The sequence below is a fragment of the Capricornis sumatraensis genome, chromosome 10 (genome assembly GCF_032405125.1).
Source record: "Capricornis sumatraensis isolate serow.1 chromosome 10, serow.2, whole genome shotgun sequence".
Classification (NCBI taxonomy): Eukaryota; Metazoa; Chordata; class Mammalia; order Artiodactyla; family Bovidae; genus Capricornis; species Capricornis sumatraensis.
The window spans coordinates 96,923,786-96,943,877 of record NC_091078.1 but is presented as its reverse complement, the minus strand read 5'-3'; the positions used below and the strand labels follow the sequence as shown (position 1 = coordinate 96,943,877).

The 20,092-nt window shown below is 49.1% G+C and overlaps 2 protein-coding genes across 4 annotated transcripts; both read left to right on the top strand.

The window, feature by feature from the left end:
- The first annotated feature begins 479 nt into the window (after positions 1-479).
- Positions 480-18,121, top strand: ATRIP (ATR interacting protein). 3 transcript variants are annotated; one of them, XM_068982481.1, is made up of 14 exons: positions 480-728; positions 1,924-1,937; positions 3,006-3,117; positions 3,729-3,899; positions 5,792-5,910; positions 8,073-8,230; positions 9,637-9,732; positions 10,027-10,156; positions 10,345-11,037; positions 15,871-16,007; positions 16,177-16,268; positions 17,030-17,110; positions 17,334-17,586; positions 17,993-18,121. In XM_068982481.1, exons 1-14 carry the CDS (start codon positions 480-482, stop codon positions 18,058-18,060), a joined length of 2,373 nt encoding a protein of 790 aa, XP_068838582.1. In that variant the 3' UTR covers positions 18,061-18,121. The 3 variants fall into 3 exon arrangements, with proteins under 3 accessions (XP_068838582.1, XP_068838581.1, XP_068838583.1); XM_068982480.1 differs by lacking the exon at positions 1,924-1,937 and having other exon boundaries at positions 480-720; positions 2,987-3,117; positions 9,631-9,732; XM_068982482.1 differs by lacking the exon at positions 17,030-17,110.
- Positions 18,122-18,224: 103 nt separating this feature from the next.
- Positions 18,225-20,043, top strand: TREX1 (three prime repair exonuclease 1). Its single transcript, XM_068982720.1, has 2 exons — positions 18,225-18,763; positions 19,055-20,043. Exon 2 carries the CDS (start codon positions 19,076-19,078, stop codon positions 20,021-20,023), a length of 948 nt encoding a protein of 315 aa, XP_068838821.1. The 5' UTR covers positions 18,225-18,763; positions 19,055-19,075; the 3' UTR covers positions 20,024-20,043.
- The last annotated feature ends 49 nt before the right edge of the window (positions 20,044-20,092 follow it).

Below are 20,092 nucleotides of genomic sequence, written 5' to 3'. Positions count from 1 at the left end.
GGACAGCGAGGTCACAAAAACCAAAAGTCTGAATGCCATAGATTCACATTGCACGGCTGAATATCTATCTGGGCGACTTTCAGCAAGCGCTGCTCTGTACCCCAGGGCATGTCCGGGAGCGGAGACACAGCTACTTGCGTGGTGGGGCTGGTGAATTTGCCTAGGTAACTCAGTTCGCTGCGCTTACACCACCGCAGTGGTCTACCGAATCCTAACAATCGGTACCAGAGCGCCAGGCGAGGTTGGGCCCAACAAGGGCGGGAAGCAACAGGGTTCAGCGGGCACTCAATGGAGCATCGCGGCGCGCTCTGATGATGTCATTCCTCTGCGCCCGCAAACTGGCAGGTGATTGGCTCGTTGGTTCGGGGGCGTGTCCCGGCGGCTGAGGCGAGCCACGGCGCGCGGGCGGTTGGTCCATCCCTCCTTCCACGCGGGTATAGGCCGGGCTCAGTGTCTTTAGAGATCAGCCGGAGGCAGGCATGGCTGGAATCTCTGCTTCAGGCAGCAGGAGGCGAAGTGGGCCCCCGGCACCTAGTCCTGGCCCTCCGCCCAGCACCGGGCACCCTCCGAACAAGCGGGCCCGAGGCATCCCCGCCGCCCCGGACCCCGAAGACCCATTCGGCCTGCATGGGGATTTCACCGCCGACGACCTGGAGGAACTCGACACGCTTGCGTCCCAGGCCCTGAGCCAGTGCCCGACCACGGCTCGGGACGTGTCCAGTGAGTTCGCCTTTTCCCCTTGAGAGTGGTGCAGACTTCCCTAGACCCCCCTAGATGGCTGTGCCTTCGCAACCCCGCAGTGACCGTTCCGGTGTCTTGCACCCACACTGCCCCTTCCTAGGAACAGTTTGATTTAAGCAGCGGTGTGTCCCAAGAGGTCTTTTGATGTGAGGGAAGAAATGTATCAGGAATGTCAAACAGCCGATTTGGAATATAGGAAGCTAGGTTAACGTTTTACTTGGGTTTCTTATATTTTGGACCACTGGGTTCTTAGTTCTCAGCAGAGATCTTTGCAACACATCTGTCACAGCCATAAGAAGCATCTTTACCTACACATGGGGACCCATGGTTATGACATATTTGGGAGGCTTTGGATCGAATGAAGACCACCTTTTCCTTTGGACTGCCTGAGCACAAGAGGAATCTGGCAGAGGCAAGAGACAGGATAGACTTATTCTTTTTATACAACCAATAAATTGTACTAGGTGCCCAAACCTTAGAAGCTACAGACACTTAGCAACAAACAAAAGCCCCCACCTTCTTGGAGCTTACACTCATTCTAGTGACGTCTTATGGGGCTCCCTAGAAGAGAAAGGTTTTGAGGGTACCTTGAATCTCTACTTGGATGTCTTATAGGCAAGTTAAATTCCACACAGTCATTTCCTGGAAATCCAGTCATCTGCCAACATCTCCAGCATGGTGCCTGGCAAAGCAGACAGTCAGAAAAGACATGTTGATGAACACATGTTCTGCATGGTGAAGACTGGCACCACTTTCCATCCCATGCCACAAGCCAACATCCCCCTTGCCCCTTTCTAAATCCTGTACCTTTACCTTTTTCTTCCATCCCAAAAATCCATCCTCTGCATCATCTCTGCCATCTCCCTGATCTGTGTTACCATCACCCCTCCCATGGACAAAAGTCCGCTAAATTGTGTACACATTTCCAGTTATGACTCCTACAAGTCAGACTTCACACCACAGCCAGAGTGATCATTTTAAAACTAAAATCTCTGTCACACAGAGATGCACAGTGAACATCCCTACTGAAAGCCTTTAATGACTTAACACTTCTGGTATAAAGATTAAAATCATTAACATGGCCCGGAAGACCCAGCATGGCCTGACCCTTTCCCTCTTGGGTTTCTAGCCACACTGACCTTCCTTCATTCCTTGAATTCTCCCTGCTTCCCTACAATACAGAAACTGCACACGCTGTGTCTTTTTTTTTTTTGCTGCACTGCATGTGGGATTTAGTTCCCAAGGATCAAACCCACCCTCCCTGCAGTGCAAGTGTGAAGTTTTAACCACTGGACCACCAGGGAAGTCCATATTGCTGTTTCTTACACGTTGAGTGTTCTTTCCATCCATTCCCCATCGCCACTCCTCTGGTTAATTCCTGCTTGTTCTTCAGCTCTCCATTCAGTTATCACTTATCTAGGGAAGGCTTCTGGAGAAGACAGTGGCACCCCACTCCAGTACTCTTTTGCTTGGAAAACCCCATGGACAGAGGAGCCTGGTGGGCTGCAGTCCATGGGGTTGCTAAGAGTCGAACACGACTGAGCGACTTCACTTTCACTTTTCACTTTCATGCATTGGAGAAGGAAATGGCAACCCACTTCAGTGTTCTTGCCTGGAGAATCCCAGGGACGGGGGAGCCTGGTGGGCTGCCATCTATGGGGTCGCACAGAGTCGAACACGACTGAAGCGACTGAGCAGCCGGGAAGGCTTCCAGTCGTTCTTGTGGATGAAATCCCCTGTTACAGGCATTGCTCTGTTTGTTCTTCTCTGCAGCTCTTATAACAGTCGTAATTTTATGTTTATTCTTATATTTTTGATTGCCGTGTAAGCTCCATGAGTGTAAGGACTGTATCCATTTCTGTCATCACTGTAGCTTTCTTTAGAGGCTAAATTGTGCCTGACATATTGTAGATGCTAAGTAAATACTGTTGAATAATGGATCACTGAGATTCGAACAGTGAGGTTCCCACAGCACCTTTCAGCCCTTAGCTGAGACCCTTAAAACTGGATGCAGGGAAAAAAAACAAGAAACTGAGTGTGGAATGGGGAGGGAGTGGCAGAATTTGTTATTTCATAAGGATTGAATCATGTTCTTATGTTGGAAAATACCTATTCTCCTTACTAGATCTTTCTCTCATTTGCTTTCAAAAGTGATTGTTTTCAGCACTGGCTGGTAAAAGTGGGAAAATACTGAGTCTTAAAAAGTATATGGGAACTGATTTTTCTTGATTGTTGTTTTTTACAGATGTTCATAAGTTCACCAGATTAGATGGGATGTCAAAATATCCTGCAGGGAAAAACAGAGAAAGTGTTCCAGTTAAAGATAATTTTGAATTAGAGGTACTTCAGGCACAATACAAAGAACTTAAAGAAAAGGTAAGGGATTTAACTTGTCATTTTTGTAGTTAATGCATTCACTTATGCATGTGTTAGAAAGCATTATACAATAAAATATAGAAAAGTTTTAAGACAAGAGTCCAGATTCATCCCCATGAATTGGGAGAAAGCTGGGGAAAGAAAGCTAGAAAATTTTGGTTGCAACTAAATCCTGAGATTCCTAACAGCCAAGGCAAGAAAAGAAACACTTTGTAAACCCTGTACAAAAAGAGATACAAACTTTCTGTTACAGTACTGAGATATTTATAGCATGTGTCTTATACAAGAAACACATCATAATGGTTGCTGTTTTCATTAAGTTTTGCAAAAAAGCAGATGTCTTTCATATGACTATCTATAGGTCCCTAGGACCTTAGGAATGTGCATGCAGAAGTGACAAGTACATCCTTAAGCTATTTGCTGAAAACCTGTTGTCCCAGGAATGGACCTAGCAGGTCATGGTCTGGTTGGCATGGATGTATTCTGAGCACTTATTGATCCTTTGGACATGTTTTAAATGTGTTTCTTCATCTCCCCAGCTACATATTGAAATAAGTGCATATATAATTTTCCCTTACAAACCTTTCACAAGCTCAATTTGGAATTTCTAGATGAAGGCAATGGAAGAAGAAGTGCTCATTAAAAATGGAGAAATTAAAATTTTGCGGGACTCATTGCATCAGACAGAATCCATTCTAGAGGAACAGAGAAGATCTCATTTCCTTCTTGAGCAAGAGAAAACTCAAGCACTCAGTGAAAAAGAAAAGGAATTCTCCAAAAAGGTGACCCAGAGATATGTTTTGCTTGTATGGACATCAGCTTTGCCTGCTTACTGATTTCCTTTGGAAGCAATGCCTAAAGTTGCTTATAAATCTCCCAGGAAGATTTCAGCAGTTGTTTGTTGAAAATACTTTTGCTACCAACTAATTATATGTACTTTTCTTTGAGGCTCTGTGGTTTGGAAAAGGACATAGATGAAATTCTGCTTTGCTGTGGTTGCCTAAGTCACTGGCTAACACTTTGCAGAAACAGGCTTAAATTATGCTTTTTTTTCTTTTGGGCAGATCAGAAACTCAACTGACCTAGCTTAGGCCAAACAAACAAACAAAAACAGGATTGCCTTCTGTAACTAAGTCTGGGGAAAACAGATGTACTGCAGTCTCAAATGACTTGAGATTTACCAGGACTCATCTTTATTCTCTGTACTGTTGATAAATTCTATCCTTATGGCTGAGGATGTTTTCTCTAGAAGCTCCAGGGCTCATATTTCACAGCTCCAGAACAGACCGAAGACTTAGAGGTCCTCATCTCAAGTTTTAAAATTCTGGGGAAGGCCCTAACCGGTCTAATCTGAGTCAGGTGCCTGCCCTGGAACTAGTCACTGGAACCAAAGAGATAATAGCTCCCATTCAAATCATATATTCAAAGGCAGGAAAATGATGTTTCTTAGGGGAGGGAGATACTGTTGTGGGGAGAAAAACTGGGTGCCAGGTATATATTACTTTCCTTCACTTCCCAAATAAGAACATGGGTTTTACTCTGCCATTACGTCATTCAGCAAACTTGGTAATCTTTGAAGAAGCTCTGACCTGTGCCTAACACTAACAGCAGTAGTTGCTTTTCCATATGCATAGTGAAGACCAAGGGAGGTACCAACAAGCCAGAGATTGAAGCCAGGCTTTATCACATAAAAGCGGTGACCTCAGGGCAGTCAGTCCTGCTCTATGACTCATCTCCTTTATCTGTTCCCGAAAATAACCAGAAGGGTTGTTGTGAAACTTAAATGGTCCTGCACTTGTGTCTGGTGCTATGCCTGGCATGAACCATGCTCAGGGAATGGCAGCAGTTACTGTCGGCCAGAGCAGCAGGTCTCCCCACACTGCTCAGGGTTTTGGTAAAACTATTCCAGATTCTCAGCCCAGAACTTCAGGAAGACCTGGATTGTGCACCACCATGTTCCCTGGGGGCTCAGGGGTAAAGAACCCACTTGCCAGTGCAGGAGCTATGAGTTTGATCCCTGGGTCAGGAAGATCCCCTGGAGGAGGAAATGGCAACCCATTCCAGTATTCTTGCCTGGGAAATCCCATGGACAGAGGAGCCTGGGGGGCTCCAGTCCATGGGGTCGCAAAGAGTCAGACACGACTGAGCGACTAAACCACAACAACATGTTCACTACAAGGTCTCCATGTTACTGTGAGATACTGCACCTTGGCAAGCTTTGTGCTGGGCATTTTACAGTTACATTCTTACTTAATCCCCCCAGTCATGAAGACAGGTATTTATCTTACACATCAGCTGAAGTTCAGAGAGGCTGAGTAAATGGTGTTTGAATTCTCACATACCACCTAGCAATAAGCAGGTCAAAATATCTTTCTAGAATACCATGCCATCTTTCAGTAAGAAAGCTAAAACTTGATATTTTAGGACATTTATGTCACAGCAGACTTTTATACTATTTCTCATTGTTTGTTTTTCTTTTACTAGCTGGAGATTTTTGAAGCCCAGAACTATTTTTTATTGTTGGTGGTGGTGGGATCCTTGTTCCTAGACCAGGGATCAAACCTGGACCGCTTGCATTGGAAACATGGAATCTTAACCACTGGGCTGTCAGGGCAGTCCCTCAGAGCTGTTTCTGTAAATGTGATGAGACCTCTATATTTCTTTTGCCTTCCAGCTCCAGTCCTTGCAGTCTGAACTCCAGTTTAAAGATGCAGAGATGAATGAATTAAGAACGAAGCTTCAGAGCAGTGAACGAGCTAATAAACTAGCTGTACCCACCGGTTCCCACATCAGGTAATGATGGTGCTAGCGGGGGGAAACAGTTATCGTTTCCTAAAAAGTCTGAATGACAGTATCAGGCTAGTCGTGAACAAAGGTCATTTAGACTCTGCTACTGGGGCACAGATCCTCTTTTCCAGAGGCCTCAAAGGTGGTTCAGATGAGGTTGGAATGGTTTGGGGGATTGTAGCATAAGGGTCCCACATTCTCTGAAAGTGCCTTCTTCCTATAGGACTTTATAAACACACCTCCTCAGGATGAGAAAAGGCTGGAAAGATGACCTCTAGAGTTTTAGGGTAGACCAGTCTTCGTTTTTATGTAATTTGTTTCAGATACGTGATTTTGTCCCAACTGTATGTCAGTCCCAATTGCTTAGAACATTTTTTCTCATTTGCTGCCCAATGGCCGCCACCTTTGCTGCAGATATAAGCAGTTTGTTAATGTCTGTCCTGTGAGAAGTCTGTCAGTATCAGCCTTGAAACTTGAACAGTGTGAGTCAGGTCGTCTTTTTCTGGTTTTCAGCATTCTGCTGCCTTTGCTTATAATGAGCAGGGTATGAAACCGAACTCTCTAGGCCTTACATAGTCCAGGTAAGACAGAGGACAGCAGAAGGAATCCATCCTTACCTCTTCACACTCTACTCACAGGACGGCCTCAGCACTGTCTGATCTAATCAGAGGCTTAAGACTGCTTCTCTAACATAAAAACCCTGGCACCAAGGGACCGGCCGTTTCCTAGTTGCAAGAAACAACACACCTCGCACTAGATGCTCTTTCTACCGAAAATCTTTTAATTCAGTCCCTGGGTATTAAAAAAGAGGTTGTTGTAAACTAGTGGTTACAGTGGGGAGAGGGACAATATAAGGGTAGGGGAGTAAGAGGTACAAACTATTAGGTATAAAATAAGCTACAAGTATATACTGCAAACCAAAGGGAATGTAGCCAATATTTTATAACAACTATAAATGAAGTATAACTTTAAAAAATTATGAATCACTATATCATATGCTTATAACGTAGATAATATTGTATAGAACTATATTTCCATTTAAAAAAAGAAGTTGCTGCAAATCAAAACTACAATGAGGTTATCACCTAACACCAGTCAGAATGGCCATCATCAAAAAATCTACAAACAATAAATGCTGGAGAGGGTGTGGAGAAAAGGGAACCCTCTCACACTGTTGGTGGGAATGCAAACTGATACAGCCACTGTGGAGAACAGTATGGAGAGTCCTTAAAAAACTAGAAATAAAACCACCATATGACCCAGCAATCCCATTACTAGGCATATACCCTGAGAAAACCATAATTGAAACAGACACATGTACCCCAGTGTTCACTGAAGCACCATTTACAATAGCCAAGACATGGAAGTAACCTAGATGTCCATCCACAGATGAATGGACAAAGAAGTTGTGGTCCATATACACAGTGGAATATTACTCGGCCATAAAAAAGGGATGAATTTGAGTCAGTTCTAGTGAGGTGGATGAACTAGAGCCTGTTATACAGAGTAAAGTAATTCAAGGAAAAACAAGTATCGTCTATATATATATATATATATATATGTATACACACACATATATATACATATATATATACACACATATATATATACACACACATATATATATGGAATTTTGAAAAATAGTACTGATGAACCTATTTGCAGGGCAACGATAGAGACCTAGACATGGAGAACAGATTTGTGGACACAGGGAAGGAGAGTGTGGGACAAACTGAGAGAGGAGCACTGAGACATACACATTACCAGTGCTGTGTAACACGGAGCTCAACATGGCCCTCTGACAACCTAGAGGGGTGGGATGGGGTGGGCGGCGGGAGGCAGGTTCAAGGGGGAGGAGACGTGTATATTTTTAAAAGAGGTGACAAATTAAAAAATATGTTTTGGTGGAACTGGAAATAGTACTTGAATTCTGCCCAATACTTTTGAAGGTGGAAACAAATGAAAGATTTTCTTGTACCATTTGGATGAACATGCCTTGACTTTTACACTGCTGTCCTGACAAAGACTAACAAATGTGGAGTAGATGAATCTTTTGGTCAAATCAGCTAGACATGAAAAGTTTAAAGCCTGTTAGAAGTTTTATAACCAAGAATTTTACATAGGGTTAGCCGAATCATTACTCTGCTTTCATAGTTAACTTTTTCCAGTCCTAGGAAAAGCCCTTCTGTGGTTATAAAGCCAGAAGCATGTTCTCCACAATTTGGAAAACCATCTTTCCCTACAAAGGAGTCTTTCAGTGCTAACAAGTCCCTTCCCCAGCCCTGCCAGACAGAGCCAGCATACAAGTCCCCGATGAGCAGAGAGGGTAAGTCCATCTCTCTGTCGTCTACATCTCAATATCAGACCACTTGACCTTGAGCCTTGAAACAACTGAGTGTTTATTTTCTCCTCCTTTCTGTGGGCCACAGTTCTGACAGCATAGTGCGGATGGTTTGTCTCTAAGGGTGCTGGAATCACTGAAGGCTTGTCAGGGGCTGGAGGATCTGTTTCAAGGTGGTGCGCTCACATGTCTAGCAGTAGAATTCCTTTTCACATGTGGGGCTCTCCCCAGGGCTCCTTGGCTGACCTCCTCACCCCGTAGATGGCTTCCTAAAGAGCTAGCAAACTCAGAGAGCTTGGTGAAAGCGGAATCTATCCTTTCTGTGTCTGAACCTTGAAGTCACATAGCATCAGTTCCATCACTCAGCATATTGTTCATTAGAACTGAGTCCCTGAGTCTGGGCTGTGTTCAAGGGGAAGGAAACTATGCTGCGCCCTTTGAGTGCAAGTGTGTCAAAGAACTTGCAGGCATATTTTAAAACCTCCACAGTCAGCATCCATCGACAGGCCAGAAACACAACTAGGATGCAGGAATATGTGCTCCTTTGGTAGCCAGGCTGAGTCCAGACTGAGACAATGCTACTGCTTTCTAGAGAGAAGCAATCTAGCATTAGTAGTTTCTCACTGGGAGACTGTGCTGTGCCAGTTTCTCCTACCATCAGATACACTGCCTCTGTCCTGCCACCATCAGCTCTGTCAAATCATTAGCATCACGGCACCCCTGAGAACTACAGCTACTCACATTTTGGGTGCAAATTGAGAAGCGGTTAGAGTTGGGAGGATTTCCCTGGAGAAGGAAATGGCAACCTGCTCCAGTATCCTTACCTGAAAAATTCCATGGACAGAGGAGCCTGGTGCAGGCTACAGTCCATGGGGTCGCAAAGAGTCAGACATGACTGAGCGACTAAGCACACATGCACACACACACTGAACACACACACACACTGAACACACACACACTGAACACACACATACACACAGACTCACACCGAACCTCTGTGCTTCAGTTTTCCCATATATAGAACAAAGCCACTAATAACACCTCCTGGGAGGGCTAGTGTGAAGAACAAGAGAGTTGACAGGTGTAACCTCTTAGAACAGTGTCTGGCATGTAATAAGAATCACATAAATGTTATGGTTACAGCTTTTATGTTATTGCCTGACTTTGGAGTGGGGCACACAATTTAATTTTCTTTTCCTTGTACAAGTTCCTATTTTGTATGAGGAAGGCAAAGATGCTAAGGTTCATGAGTTGCTTTGGCTCTTGTTTTGATCTCGAGTTGAAAAAATTAGAACAATGTATGTTTGAAACTCGTCACGTTTAAAGCGTTTCTGATAGATGCATGCTTTCATGTTCTAACTTTGATTAACATTTTATTTATCTAGTTGCAGAGAATAAAGCCCACAGTCTGGGAGGTGACCCCATAAAGCAGGAAGAGCCCCAGAAAAGTCTTCTTGACAGCTGGATGCAGAGATCAAGCAATCAAGGTACCAGAAAGCGTGCCCCTTCTGCCAGATGCCTGCCTGGCTCTGATCGTGCTCTGTGATGCTGCATTGGAATTGCCTAACTGTCCTGGGCTGTGGAAACCTAGCAATGCTTTAGAGGGTCAGTGGGAACAGGAATCTGTGATTGAAGTATGTGACTGTAAACTGGGAGGGGCCAAGAGAAAGTATGCCCCCGAGCCTTCAGTGCCCATAGGTGTTTCAGGGGACCTCAGTGGCCGTTGAGAGGAGAGTTGGCGTCATAGAAAAGCACTCTCATGTTACCTTGTCTTTCCGCAGGCTCCATTTTGATAAACCTTCTCCTGAAGCAGCCTTTGATCCCCGGGTCCCCCCTGGGTCTGTGCCATCTCCTCAGCAGTTGTCCTGAGGCTCCTGCTGGCACACAGTTCCAGCTACCGGGGCTTGGCAGGTAAGCACAAGACTCCTAAAAAGCTTGTCTGGAAGGAGTTTTTGGGAAGCAAGTCCCCATCTGGTCCTGACCAGCCTCAGACATCTGCTCTGGGCAGGGAGATGAGAGAATTGGCCAGCAGGCTATCTGGGTTGCTTGACCATATCTGCCTCTCACACTTGTGTCTTTTCTTTTGTGTTTGTTGCTAGTACCTTGACTGGGATTTCAAGCCTGAGGACCACAGGTCCTCGCGATGGGTCATTTCCCTTCTCAGCCCTGAGAGAAGCGCAGCACATGGCATTCACCGGACTGAACCTGGTGGCCAGGAATGAGGAAGGCTCCAGCGACAGAGACCCGGCAGAGGGCGACGGAAGGGCCTTCCCGCTCCGCAGCCTCCCTGGGGCTGTGCATCTCCTCCCCCTGGTACAGTTCTTCATCGGCTTACATTGCCAGGCTCTGCAGGATTTGGCAGCAGCCAAGAGAAGCGGAGCGCCTGCAGACCCGCCGACACACCCCTCCCGTGTGAGCCCTGGGGTAGAGGCCAGCCCCGAGGACTCTCTTTGTAACCTGGAAGGCTTCTCGGTGGCGGCACTTAGTGTTCTCCAGCACCTGGTGTGCCACAGCGGAGCAGTCGTCTGCCTGTTACTGTCAGGAGCGGGAGCTGAGCCTGCTGCAGGCGAAGGAGACCAGAACCAGGTTCCCGGACATAGTCATGAGGATGCGACCTCAGCCCCAGAGGGGCTTGCCAAGGACCAAGGCCAGCATCCACTCTTGAAGATGCTCCTTCACCTTCTGGCTTCCTCTTCTGCAGCAACAGGTCACCTTCAAGCCAGTGTCCTCAGCCAGTGCCTTAAGGTTTTGGTGAAATTAGCTGAAAATGCTTCCTTTGATTTCCTGCCCAGGTATCCTGCAGCATGGGAGTCATGATTCCTTGTGGGTCTTACCTGACCTCTCGAGGTCTGTCCTGTGGCCCCTGAGCTTGCTCCCATCTTGCCGCGTTCATACTGCTCAGCTCTAAGCCTTGGTTTAGGTTCTTGGCTCAGGGAGTTCTGAAGTCATGGGAAATGGGGCCAGGTGTTAGAACCAAGGAAGTGGTTTATTTGGCTTAGTGCTGCCTCTAGACAGTAGGTAAGCAAAACACACATGTGTTAAAAGGCTGCTGCTAGTCACTATGGAAGAGCGTCCTGACCCCAAGACAAAGACCGAACCCAGAGACCTTTGGACCTGGGACGTGCGTCAGGTGAAGACTGCACATCACAGGCATGTTGAAGTTGAGTTTGCTGGGGTTCCCTGAGGAAGCAGAGGGTGTGCAGGTACAAGCTGACTGCTGGGAATCTGCCCATCTGCAAGGTGCCCACCACTGGCATGAGCCACAGGTTACTTGTTCCTCTTAAAGTTTGTTGTGAAACACCATTATAATAAACTCCTAGCTTGGGATTCCAGACCTTGAACACTTGGGAAGGTAAACCTCACCCAGCCAGTCTTCTAGTTAGTCCTAGAATCTCATCTCCCCCCTCAGCGCTCCACCCAGAGGCCAGTTCCTGTGTTGGAACGACTCCACTGGCTGCACAGATCTTAAGTCTTTTCGTCTCTGAGCCCAGAATACCTGTTTCCTAAACACATTTCTGGATCCTGGTTACTGTATGAATATACTCCCGCCTGTCTGATCCATCCTAAAGGTGGTGCTCAGAGCTCGACACAGTGTACTGCAGAGTAATGTGGACAGCGGATTGCCCAGGTCACAGTGGCTGGTTGCTTGGATTTTTTTTTCTTTTGAGTCTTCTCTTTCCTTTTTTCTGTTAAAATTCCACAGTGCCTTACAATTTTCAGAAGTTTCACACACATGATTTCATATAATCCCATAACAATGCTTCTTTAATCTACCCCTATTTTGCCCCTCCTTCCTTCTCTCTCCCCAAAGGTAACCACTAGTTTGCTCTATGAGTCTTTATCTTTTTTTAATTCACTGGTTTCCTATATTTCTTAGATTCTACCTATACATGGTATCATAGTTTTTGCCTTTCTCTGTCTTATTTCACTTATCATAATGCCCTCCAAGGCCATCCATGTTGTTGCACATGGCAAAATTTTGTTCCTTTTATGGCTGAGTAGTATTGCATTGAAGATTGAAAGCCAAAGGAGAAGGGGGTGGCATTGGATGAGATGGTTATTAGATAGCATCACCGACTCAATGGACATGAATTTGAGCAAACTCCAGGAGATAGTGAAGGACAGAGAAGCCTGGCAAGCTGCAGTCCACCGGGTCCCAAAGAGTCCGACATGACTTAGCGACTGAAAAACAGTATTCCATTGTGTGTGTGTGTGTCACAACTTCTTTATCCATTCATCTGTTGATGGACACTTAGGTTGCTTCAATACCTTGGTAATTGTAGATAATGCTTCTATGAGCGTCGGGGTGCATGTATCTTTCCAAATTAGTGTTTTGTTGTTTTCCTTCCCGGATATAACCCAGAAGTAGAATTGATGGATCATGTGGTACTCCCATTTTAGCTTTTCCACAGTGGCTGCACTAATTTACATTCCCACCGATAGCATTGGAGGATTCCCTCTTCTTCACATCCTTGCCAACATTTGTTATTGGGGTTCTTGATGGTGGTAGCCATTCATCCAGTTTGAGGTGATATCGCATTGTGGTTTTGATTTGCATTTCCCTGGTGATGAGTGATAACTGAGCATCTTTTCATGTGTCTGTTGGCCATCTGGCTGTCCTCTTTGGAAAAATGTCTATTCAGTCCTGCTCATTTTTGATTGGGTGGTTTGTTTGACCTTGAGTTGTATGAGCTGTTTATATAAGCTGAATATATGACCCCCTTATCAGTCATATCACTTGCAGTTATCTTCTCCCACAATAATGGGTTCTCTTTTCATTCTGTCCACCATTTGCTTTGTTGTGCAAAAGCTTTTTAAATTTAATTAGGCAGGTCCTATTGGCTATTTTTTTTTTTTTTGCTTTTGTTTGCTTTAAGAGATGGGTCTAAAAATCAGTTGCCGCGATTTATGTCAAAGAGTGTTCTGCCTGTTTAAATTTTTTTCTTCTAGTTCTGTGAAAAATGCCATTGGTAATTTGATAATAATTTCACTGAATCTGTAGATTGCCTTGGCTAGTATAGTCACTTGGACAGCATCGATTCTTCCAAGAACAGGGTCTATCATTTCATCTGTGTCGTATTCAGTTTCTTTCATCAGCATCTCACAGTTCTTGGAGTATGGGCCTTTCTGCCTGCTTAGGTAGGCTTATTAGGTGTTTTATTCTTCTTGATGCAATGGAAAGTGGGATTGTTTCCTTAATTTCTCTGATAGCTCATTGTTAGTGTACAGAAATCCAACAGGCTTCTGTGTATTAATTTTGTATCCTGCAACTTTACCAAATTCATTGATGTGTTCTAGTCAGTTTCTGGTGGCATCTTAGATTTTCTATGTACAGTATGTCATCTGCAAACAGTGAAATTTTTTTCTTCCTTTCCAGTTTGGATTCCTTTTTATTTCTTTTTCTTCTCTGATTGCTGTAGTTAGGACTTCCAAAGCTATGCTGAATAAAAATGGTGAGAGTGGGCATCCTTGTCTTGTTCCTGATCTTAGGGAAAATGCTTTCAGCTTTTCACCAATATGTATGATGTCAGCTGTGGGTTTTTCACATGTTGCCTTTATTATTAATATGTTGACCTAAGTTTCCTCTATGCCTGCTTTCTCAAGTTTTTATCAAAACTGGATGCTGAACTTTAGCAAAAGTTCTGCATCTGTTGAGATGATCATATGGTTTTTAGTCACTTTGTTAATGCAGCTTGTCACGTTGATCTGTGGATAAGTGAAAAATCCTTGCATCTTGGTTTCTTGTTTTTTTAATGAATGAATTCCAGGAGCCACATTTTTACCAGTTATCTTGGTAGATAGATCACCATTTTATTCCTGTTGACCTTATCTGTAATGTGACACAGCAGCCGTTTCATGGGTGCTTACTGGAGGCCAGACAAGTGCCTTCTGTTCACAAGCCCAGGCGGCACCCTCAGAGCCCTGCGTCCTCCCGCCCAGCAGAGCCTGGCTCTCTCTGAGCACTCAGTGTTTGCTGAGTGAATAAACTCTGTGTTGAGTTAGGGAATCTCGTCTGAAACGCCAGAAGGAGTGTATTAGACGGTTTCAAGCCAGTTAGGCTCCTGAGTGACTGTCTGATGCCACTTCCCACACAGTACTTCCCTTCCAAATTCCTTCATGTTTACAAGCTGAACCCCATTACCACACAGCTTCCTGTTCACCTTGGAGTAAAAGCAAAAGCCAGGGACAGGTGCTGGGCTGTGCTTAGTCGCTCAGTCCGACTCTTTGCGACCCCATGGACTGTAGCCTGCCAGGGTCCTCTGTTCATGGGGATTCTTCAGGCAAGAATACTGGAGTGGATTGCCGTGCCCACTCCCAACCCAGGGATCGAACCACACTGCAGGCAGATTCTTTACTATCTGAGCCACCAGGGAAGCCTAACACAGGTGCTACCGGGGCTCTAAAGCATTATGTGGTGCAGCACAAAGTGCCCAGGCAGCCTGTGGTCTCTTAGGAAGGGTTCCACTGCCCATCTAGGCTTGAGGGCACGTCATCCCCTCAGAGTTTTGTCTTTCTACCCCATCTGGTGTAGCAGTTAGGTGGTCCAGGGTTGCTCCCCGGGTACTGGCGTGGCAGGGGCATTTTTTTTTTTTCTTTTTTCGACAGGTGCTTTTGAACAAAAAGGACTTATCCCCACCTCATGCAGACTAGCACAACTGTTATTTATTGTGCATTTGGGGGCTCTGGAGGAAAAGAAAAAAACATTTAAAAGAAGGCTCTGATGCTATCAAAACATAATTTGGAAATAACTGTGTTGTATATATAGACAGATTTATTTATTTATTTTAGTTTCAGTGGGCCACTTCTAGCCTAATAGGTTACTTGTTAGTAGATACTTGGAAATTCCAGTTTCCCACCAAGTTCCATACTCCCTGGTGACTAGAAATGTTCAGCTTGTCTATCGTACAGGATTTGCTCTCAAATGACTTTGCCCCAAATAGACCTTGTTCCCTAATGGTACACAGGGAACATTCTTAACCTCATTATATGAAAGGGGACACACCCATAGAACTCCCCCGCCACCTAGGAGGTTGTGTGGGTTGAGCAAACAGCAGTGCTTATCTTGGGACTTGGCTCCCTGGTAATGAATGGGCCAGCTCTTTGCCCCTGAGACGGGGGGGGAAGAGTGCCCGAGCCCCTCACCATGTACACCTCCAGTGGGTACCTTCACGTACGTGGCTGCAGAGGCACTAGTGTATCCTGACAAGCGGAGAAAATGAAGTCTTCCTTGCCTGGCAAGTGATTTCATGAGATCCGACCAGAGTCTGGCCAGTCCTTCTCAGGACTTTCCTCTCACACTCAGCTCAAGACCTGGCTCTGTATTCGATACCAGAGGCAGGAAGGAGCTGGGAGCAGTGTGGAGGCCAGCTCCCCAGGTCCAGGGAGGCATCCCATATTTTCGAGTGGCACTGGGCCAGGCAAGGTCCTGTCCTCTTTCAGCCACGGGAACCCCGCAGTGAAGGGTAACTCACTTGTTTGCAGGCTAGCATTTGAACCCAGGTCTGTCTGAATCCAAGCTCCTCTTCCCTGGCCTCTTCAATTTCCTGTTACTGACAGTAAAATAGGAGGGTGAGTTATGGAGTTGCATTGGAGGCATCACGTCTTTCTGGGCCCCTGTGTTTTAGGTTCCAGTGCGTGTTCAGGGTGCTGCCGCAATGCCTGTGCCCAGAGACACCTCTGCCCAGCGTGCTGCTGACGATTGAGCTCCTGTCCCTCCTGGTGGACCATGAGAAGCTCGCAGCTCAGCTCTGCTCCCACTCGGGTAAAGCAGGCCAGGGGATTGGGGGCCCGTGCCCGGACAGCTCCGGCTGGTTGGAGGGGAGGGAGGTGGCAGGGATGGGCCAGGCACCTCCTGAGGCCTCCCACAGCTTGTACCTCAGGCGGTGGGTGGGAGGGCAGAGCTTGAGTGCCAGCTGGGGCCTCCCTTCCAGAAGGCTGCCTCCTGCTGCTGCTGTACATGTACATCACATCGAGACCTGACACAGCCGCCTCCGAGACACAGTGGCTGCAGCTGGAGCAAGAGGTGAAAGCACCAGAGCCCCTTTGTGGATGGCTTGCCACCCCACCGGAGGGGCGCTTTTCCTCCTTAGGGGACCAAAGAGGCTTTCATTCACATCGGTGACGTGTTTAGAAACTAAAAAGGAAGACTCGCTTTGGGGGGCCCCCTACTATACAGATATAATACACATGGATCCAGCGTATCCTGGGACTTGGCAGGGTACCTAGAGGTGGGCCAGGAGGCAGGGGGTCATTGGTGAGACACAGGTCTTGATCCTGAGTGTCTCCTGGGAAGGCCCGGGATACCATTACCTCTTGGATCCCATCAGTGCAGACAGTTCAGTTCAGTTGCTCAGTCGTGTCCAACTCTTTGTGACCCCATGGACTTACAGCATGCCAGGCTTTGCTGTCCATCACCAATTCCGGGAGACTGCTCAAACTCATGTCCGTTCAGTCAGTGATGCCATCCAACCATCTCATCCTGTCGTCCCCTTCTCCTACCTCCAATCTTTCCCATCATCAGGGTCTTTTTTAAGGAGTCAGCGCTTCGAATCAGGTGGCCAAAGTATTGAAGTTTCAGCTTTGGTATCAGTCCTTCCAGTGAATATTCAGGACTGATTTCCTTTAGGATGGACTGGTTTGATCTCCTTGCAGTCCAAGGGACTCTCCAGACAGGCAGTTGCTTAGGCAACTGGAGCTCTGCGAGAAGCCTGAGAAAGCCCTCACCGTGACCGGAACTGGGGTGGTGGTCTGGCGCGGATGTAACCGAGTCTGTTCTCATTCTAGGCTGTGTGGCTTCTGGCCAAGCTGGGTGTGCAGAGCCCCTCCTCCCCAGTCACTGGCTCCAGCTGCCAGTGCAACGTGGAGGTGAGTGCCGGGGGCGGAAGGGGGCTGGCAGCGGGCAGCCCTGCTGGTGGGTGACAGGGCTGTCTGAGAGCACCCTGTGCTCCTTCACCAGGGCTGGACCCTGGTGCTGCCGCTCAGAACCCTCCTCACCCCGGGGGTAGGCTAGGACCAGGGCTGCCCCGCCGAGCGGGTGGTCCGGGTGCAGAGGCCACATGCCCTGACCTCCGCCCACGCCCTCCCGCAGGTGGTCAGAGCACTCACGGTGGTGCTGCACAGACAGTGGCTGACGGTGCGGCGGGCAGGGGGCCCCCCGCAGACCGAGCGGCAGAGGCGGACGGTGCGGTGTCTGCGGGACACGGTGCTGCTGCTGCACGGCCTGTCCCAGAAGGACAAGCTCTTCACGGTGCACTGCGTGGAGGTCCTGCACCAGTACGACCAGGTCATGCCCGGGGTCAGCATGCTGATTCGAGGGCTTCCTGACGTGACCGACTGTGAAGGTGAGCCTGCAGTAGGCCCCCCCACCGCAGCCCCCATGTGGGGTCGGCCCTGAAGTCCCTGGGCGAGTCAGACACTCTGGCCTTAAGTCAGCGGCCTGCCATCCACACAGCCTTTGCCAGCACCAGGCCACTCCTCCTTTTCCTGCTCTGGCTCCTCTCAATATATCAGCCTGCCTTTGGCTCGTATCTACTGAGTCAGCCAGGCAGAGCCACGGCTTTTCCAGAAACATCCCTGTCTGAATTGCCTTTGTATCACTTTGCTTGCAGTAGCTGAGGGAGCGAGGCCTGGGTGTGGAAGGGACTGGTTAGTTCCTGTGGGACAGGAGGGGCGGACGGAGTGGTGGGGCCACCCCCAGTCCCGGCACCTTTGGGCCTTCACCACAGAACCTTCTGGGTTTTGGCTCAGAGGCGGCCCTGGAGGATCTCTGTGCCATGGAGACCGACGCGGACGAGCCCGAGATGGACTGTGGCTGAGGCCTGTGAGCACCGAGCCACATGGTGGCACCAGAGCCACTCCCGTCCTTCCCTCCTCCTCTGATTAAAAGCACTGACTGGCTGAGAGCGTGCCAGCTTTCTGTTTCCTGAGTTTGCTCCGTGTGGGCAGAGCGGGAGGGGCAGAGCAGAGCGGGAGGAGCAGAGCAGAGCGGAGCCCCAGCCCCACGGGGGTGAATCTGCCCTGGGGAAGGAGTCCTGCCCTTGTGGATTTGCCCTGAGTCATCCCTCTCTCCTGAGGCCACCGGAAGAAACCATTGTACGCAGGGGTGGAGGCAGCCCTCAGCCCAGGCCTAAACCAGGGAGGCCTGGGAAAGTGAGGCCACGGGCTGGGTGTAACATGGCCATGGCAAGACGGCTCCCGGCAGGCCAAGTCATGGAGCCAGCCTCCTCCCATAGCCTGGTCCTCCCACCGTGAGCGTGTGAGGGCCCTGGTGCACCATGCTAGCCAGTGGGCCCACAGCCAGAGATCTGAGGCCTTTGGGGCAGCCCTGCGGGTGCCTGGGGAAGGACGGGTGCTATTAGGAGGGATGGCCCAGGCCAGCTGACAAGCGGGGCGGGCCGTGCTCACACCAGCCCTTGGGCGGGCTCAGGCCAAGTTTCACTTCCCGCCACTGCTGCTGCCGGCAGCAAGAACCAGCCAGAGAGTGTGCACCCTGAGTCATTGCTGCCTGCTGGCTCCTCGGTAAGTGAGAACCCCCAAGGGGATGAGGCAGGGTGGGAGGGCCGTGGGTACCCCAACACACACTAAGAGGGCCCCAGGGGAGGAGCTGAGCCTTCCCCTGGACAGCCGAGTGAGCAGGTCCCACTAAGGAAGCCACCCTACCTTCTCTGTCTTCCTGCCTGATAGTGGGTGCTGGAGCTCAGCGACAGGATCTAATGGGGCAGGGAAGGCCTGAGGTGCTCCCACTCCACCAGCCTTACCACCCGTCAGCGGGCACTCACTTTCCCACCCCGACCCCTTGCTCCTCCCCAGGCTCAGCGGCAGACACCCACCATGGGCTCACGGGCCCTGCCCCCGGGGCCTGTGCAGACCCTCATCTTCCTGGATTTGGAGGCCACCGGCCTGCCCTTCTCCCAGCCCAAGATCACCGAGCTGTGCCTGCTGGCCATCCACAGATATGCCCTGGAGGGCCTTTCCACCCCTCAGGGGCCTCTGCCAACGGCACCCCCGCCACCCCGGGTGCTAGACAAGCTCTCCCTGTGTGTGGCTCCAGGGAAGGCATGCAGCCCTGTGGCCAGCGAGATCACGGGCCTGAGCACTGCTGTGCTGGCTGCACATGGGCGTCGGGTCTTTGACGCCGACCTGGTCAACATGATCCGCACCTTCCTACAGCGCCAGCCGCAGCCTTGGTGCCTTGTGGCCCACAATGGTGACCGCTACGACTTCCCCCTGCTCCGGGCTGAGCTGGCGCTGCTGGGCCTGGCCAGTGCTTTGGACGACGCCTTCTGTGTGGACAGCATCGCTGCTCTGAAGGCTCTGGAGCCGGCTGGCAGCTCCTCGGAGCACGGCCCAAGGAAGAGCTACAGCCTGGGCAGCGTCTACACACGCCTATACGGGCAGGCCCCGCCAGACTCGCATACCGCCGAGGGGGACGTACTCGCCCTGCTAAGTGTCTGTCAGTGGAGGCCGCGGGCCCTGCTACGGTGGGTGGATGCTCATGCCAAGCCCTTCAGCACCGTCAAGCCAATGTACGTGGTCACAACCTCTACTGGAACCAACCCGAGGCCATCTGCTGTCACAGCCACTGTGCCCCTGGCCAGAGCCAGTGACACCAGCCCCAAGCTTCGCGGAGACAGGAGCCCCAAGCCAGCCCCTCCCCCAGTGAAGCGCCCTGGAGCCCCACCCGGGGAGGGGCTGCTGGCCCCCCTGGGCCTGCTGGCCTTCCTGACTTTGGCGGTAGCCATGCTGTATGGGCTGTCCCTGGCCATGCCCGGGCAGTAGGCCAGCAAGGGAAGTCTGACTAATAAAAAACCCCCACAGCACTGAGCGATCACTCACCTCTACCTGCCG

Excerpts from the sequence above, each read along its gene's own strand:
- ATRIP (XM_068982480.1), top strand. The coding sequence starts at position 480 with ATGGCTGGAATCTCTGCTTCAGGCAGCAGGAGGCGAAGTGGGCCCCCG. Across the intron at positions 11,038-15,870 it reads TCCTTTGATTTCCTGCCCAG|GTTCCAGTGCGTGTTCAGGG; the intron begins GTATCCTGCAGC and ends CCTGTGTTTTAG. Across the intron at positions 16,269-17,029 it reads GGCTGCAGCTGGAGCAAGAG|GCTGTGTGGCTTCTGGCCAA; the intron begins GTGAAAGCACCA and ends TTCTCATTCTAG.
- TREX1 (XM_068982720.1), top strand. The coding sequence starts at position 19,076 with ATGGGCTCACGGGCCCTGCCCCCGGGGCCTGTGCAGACCCTCATCTTC.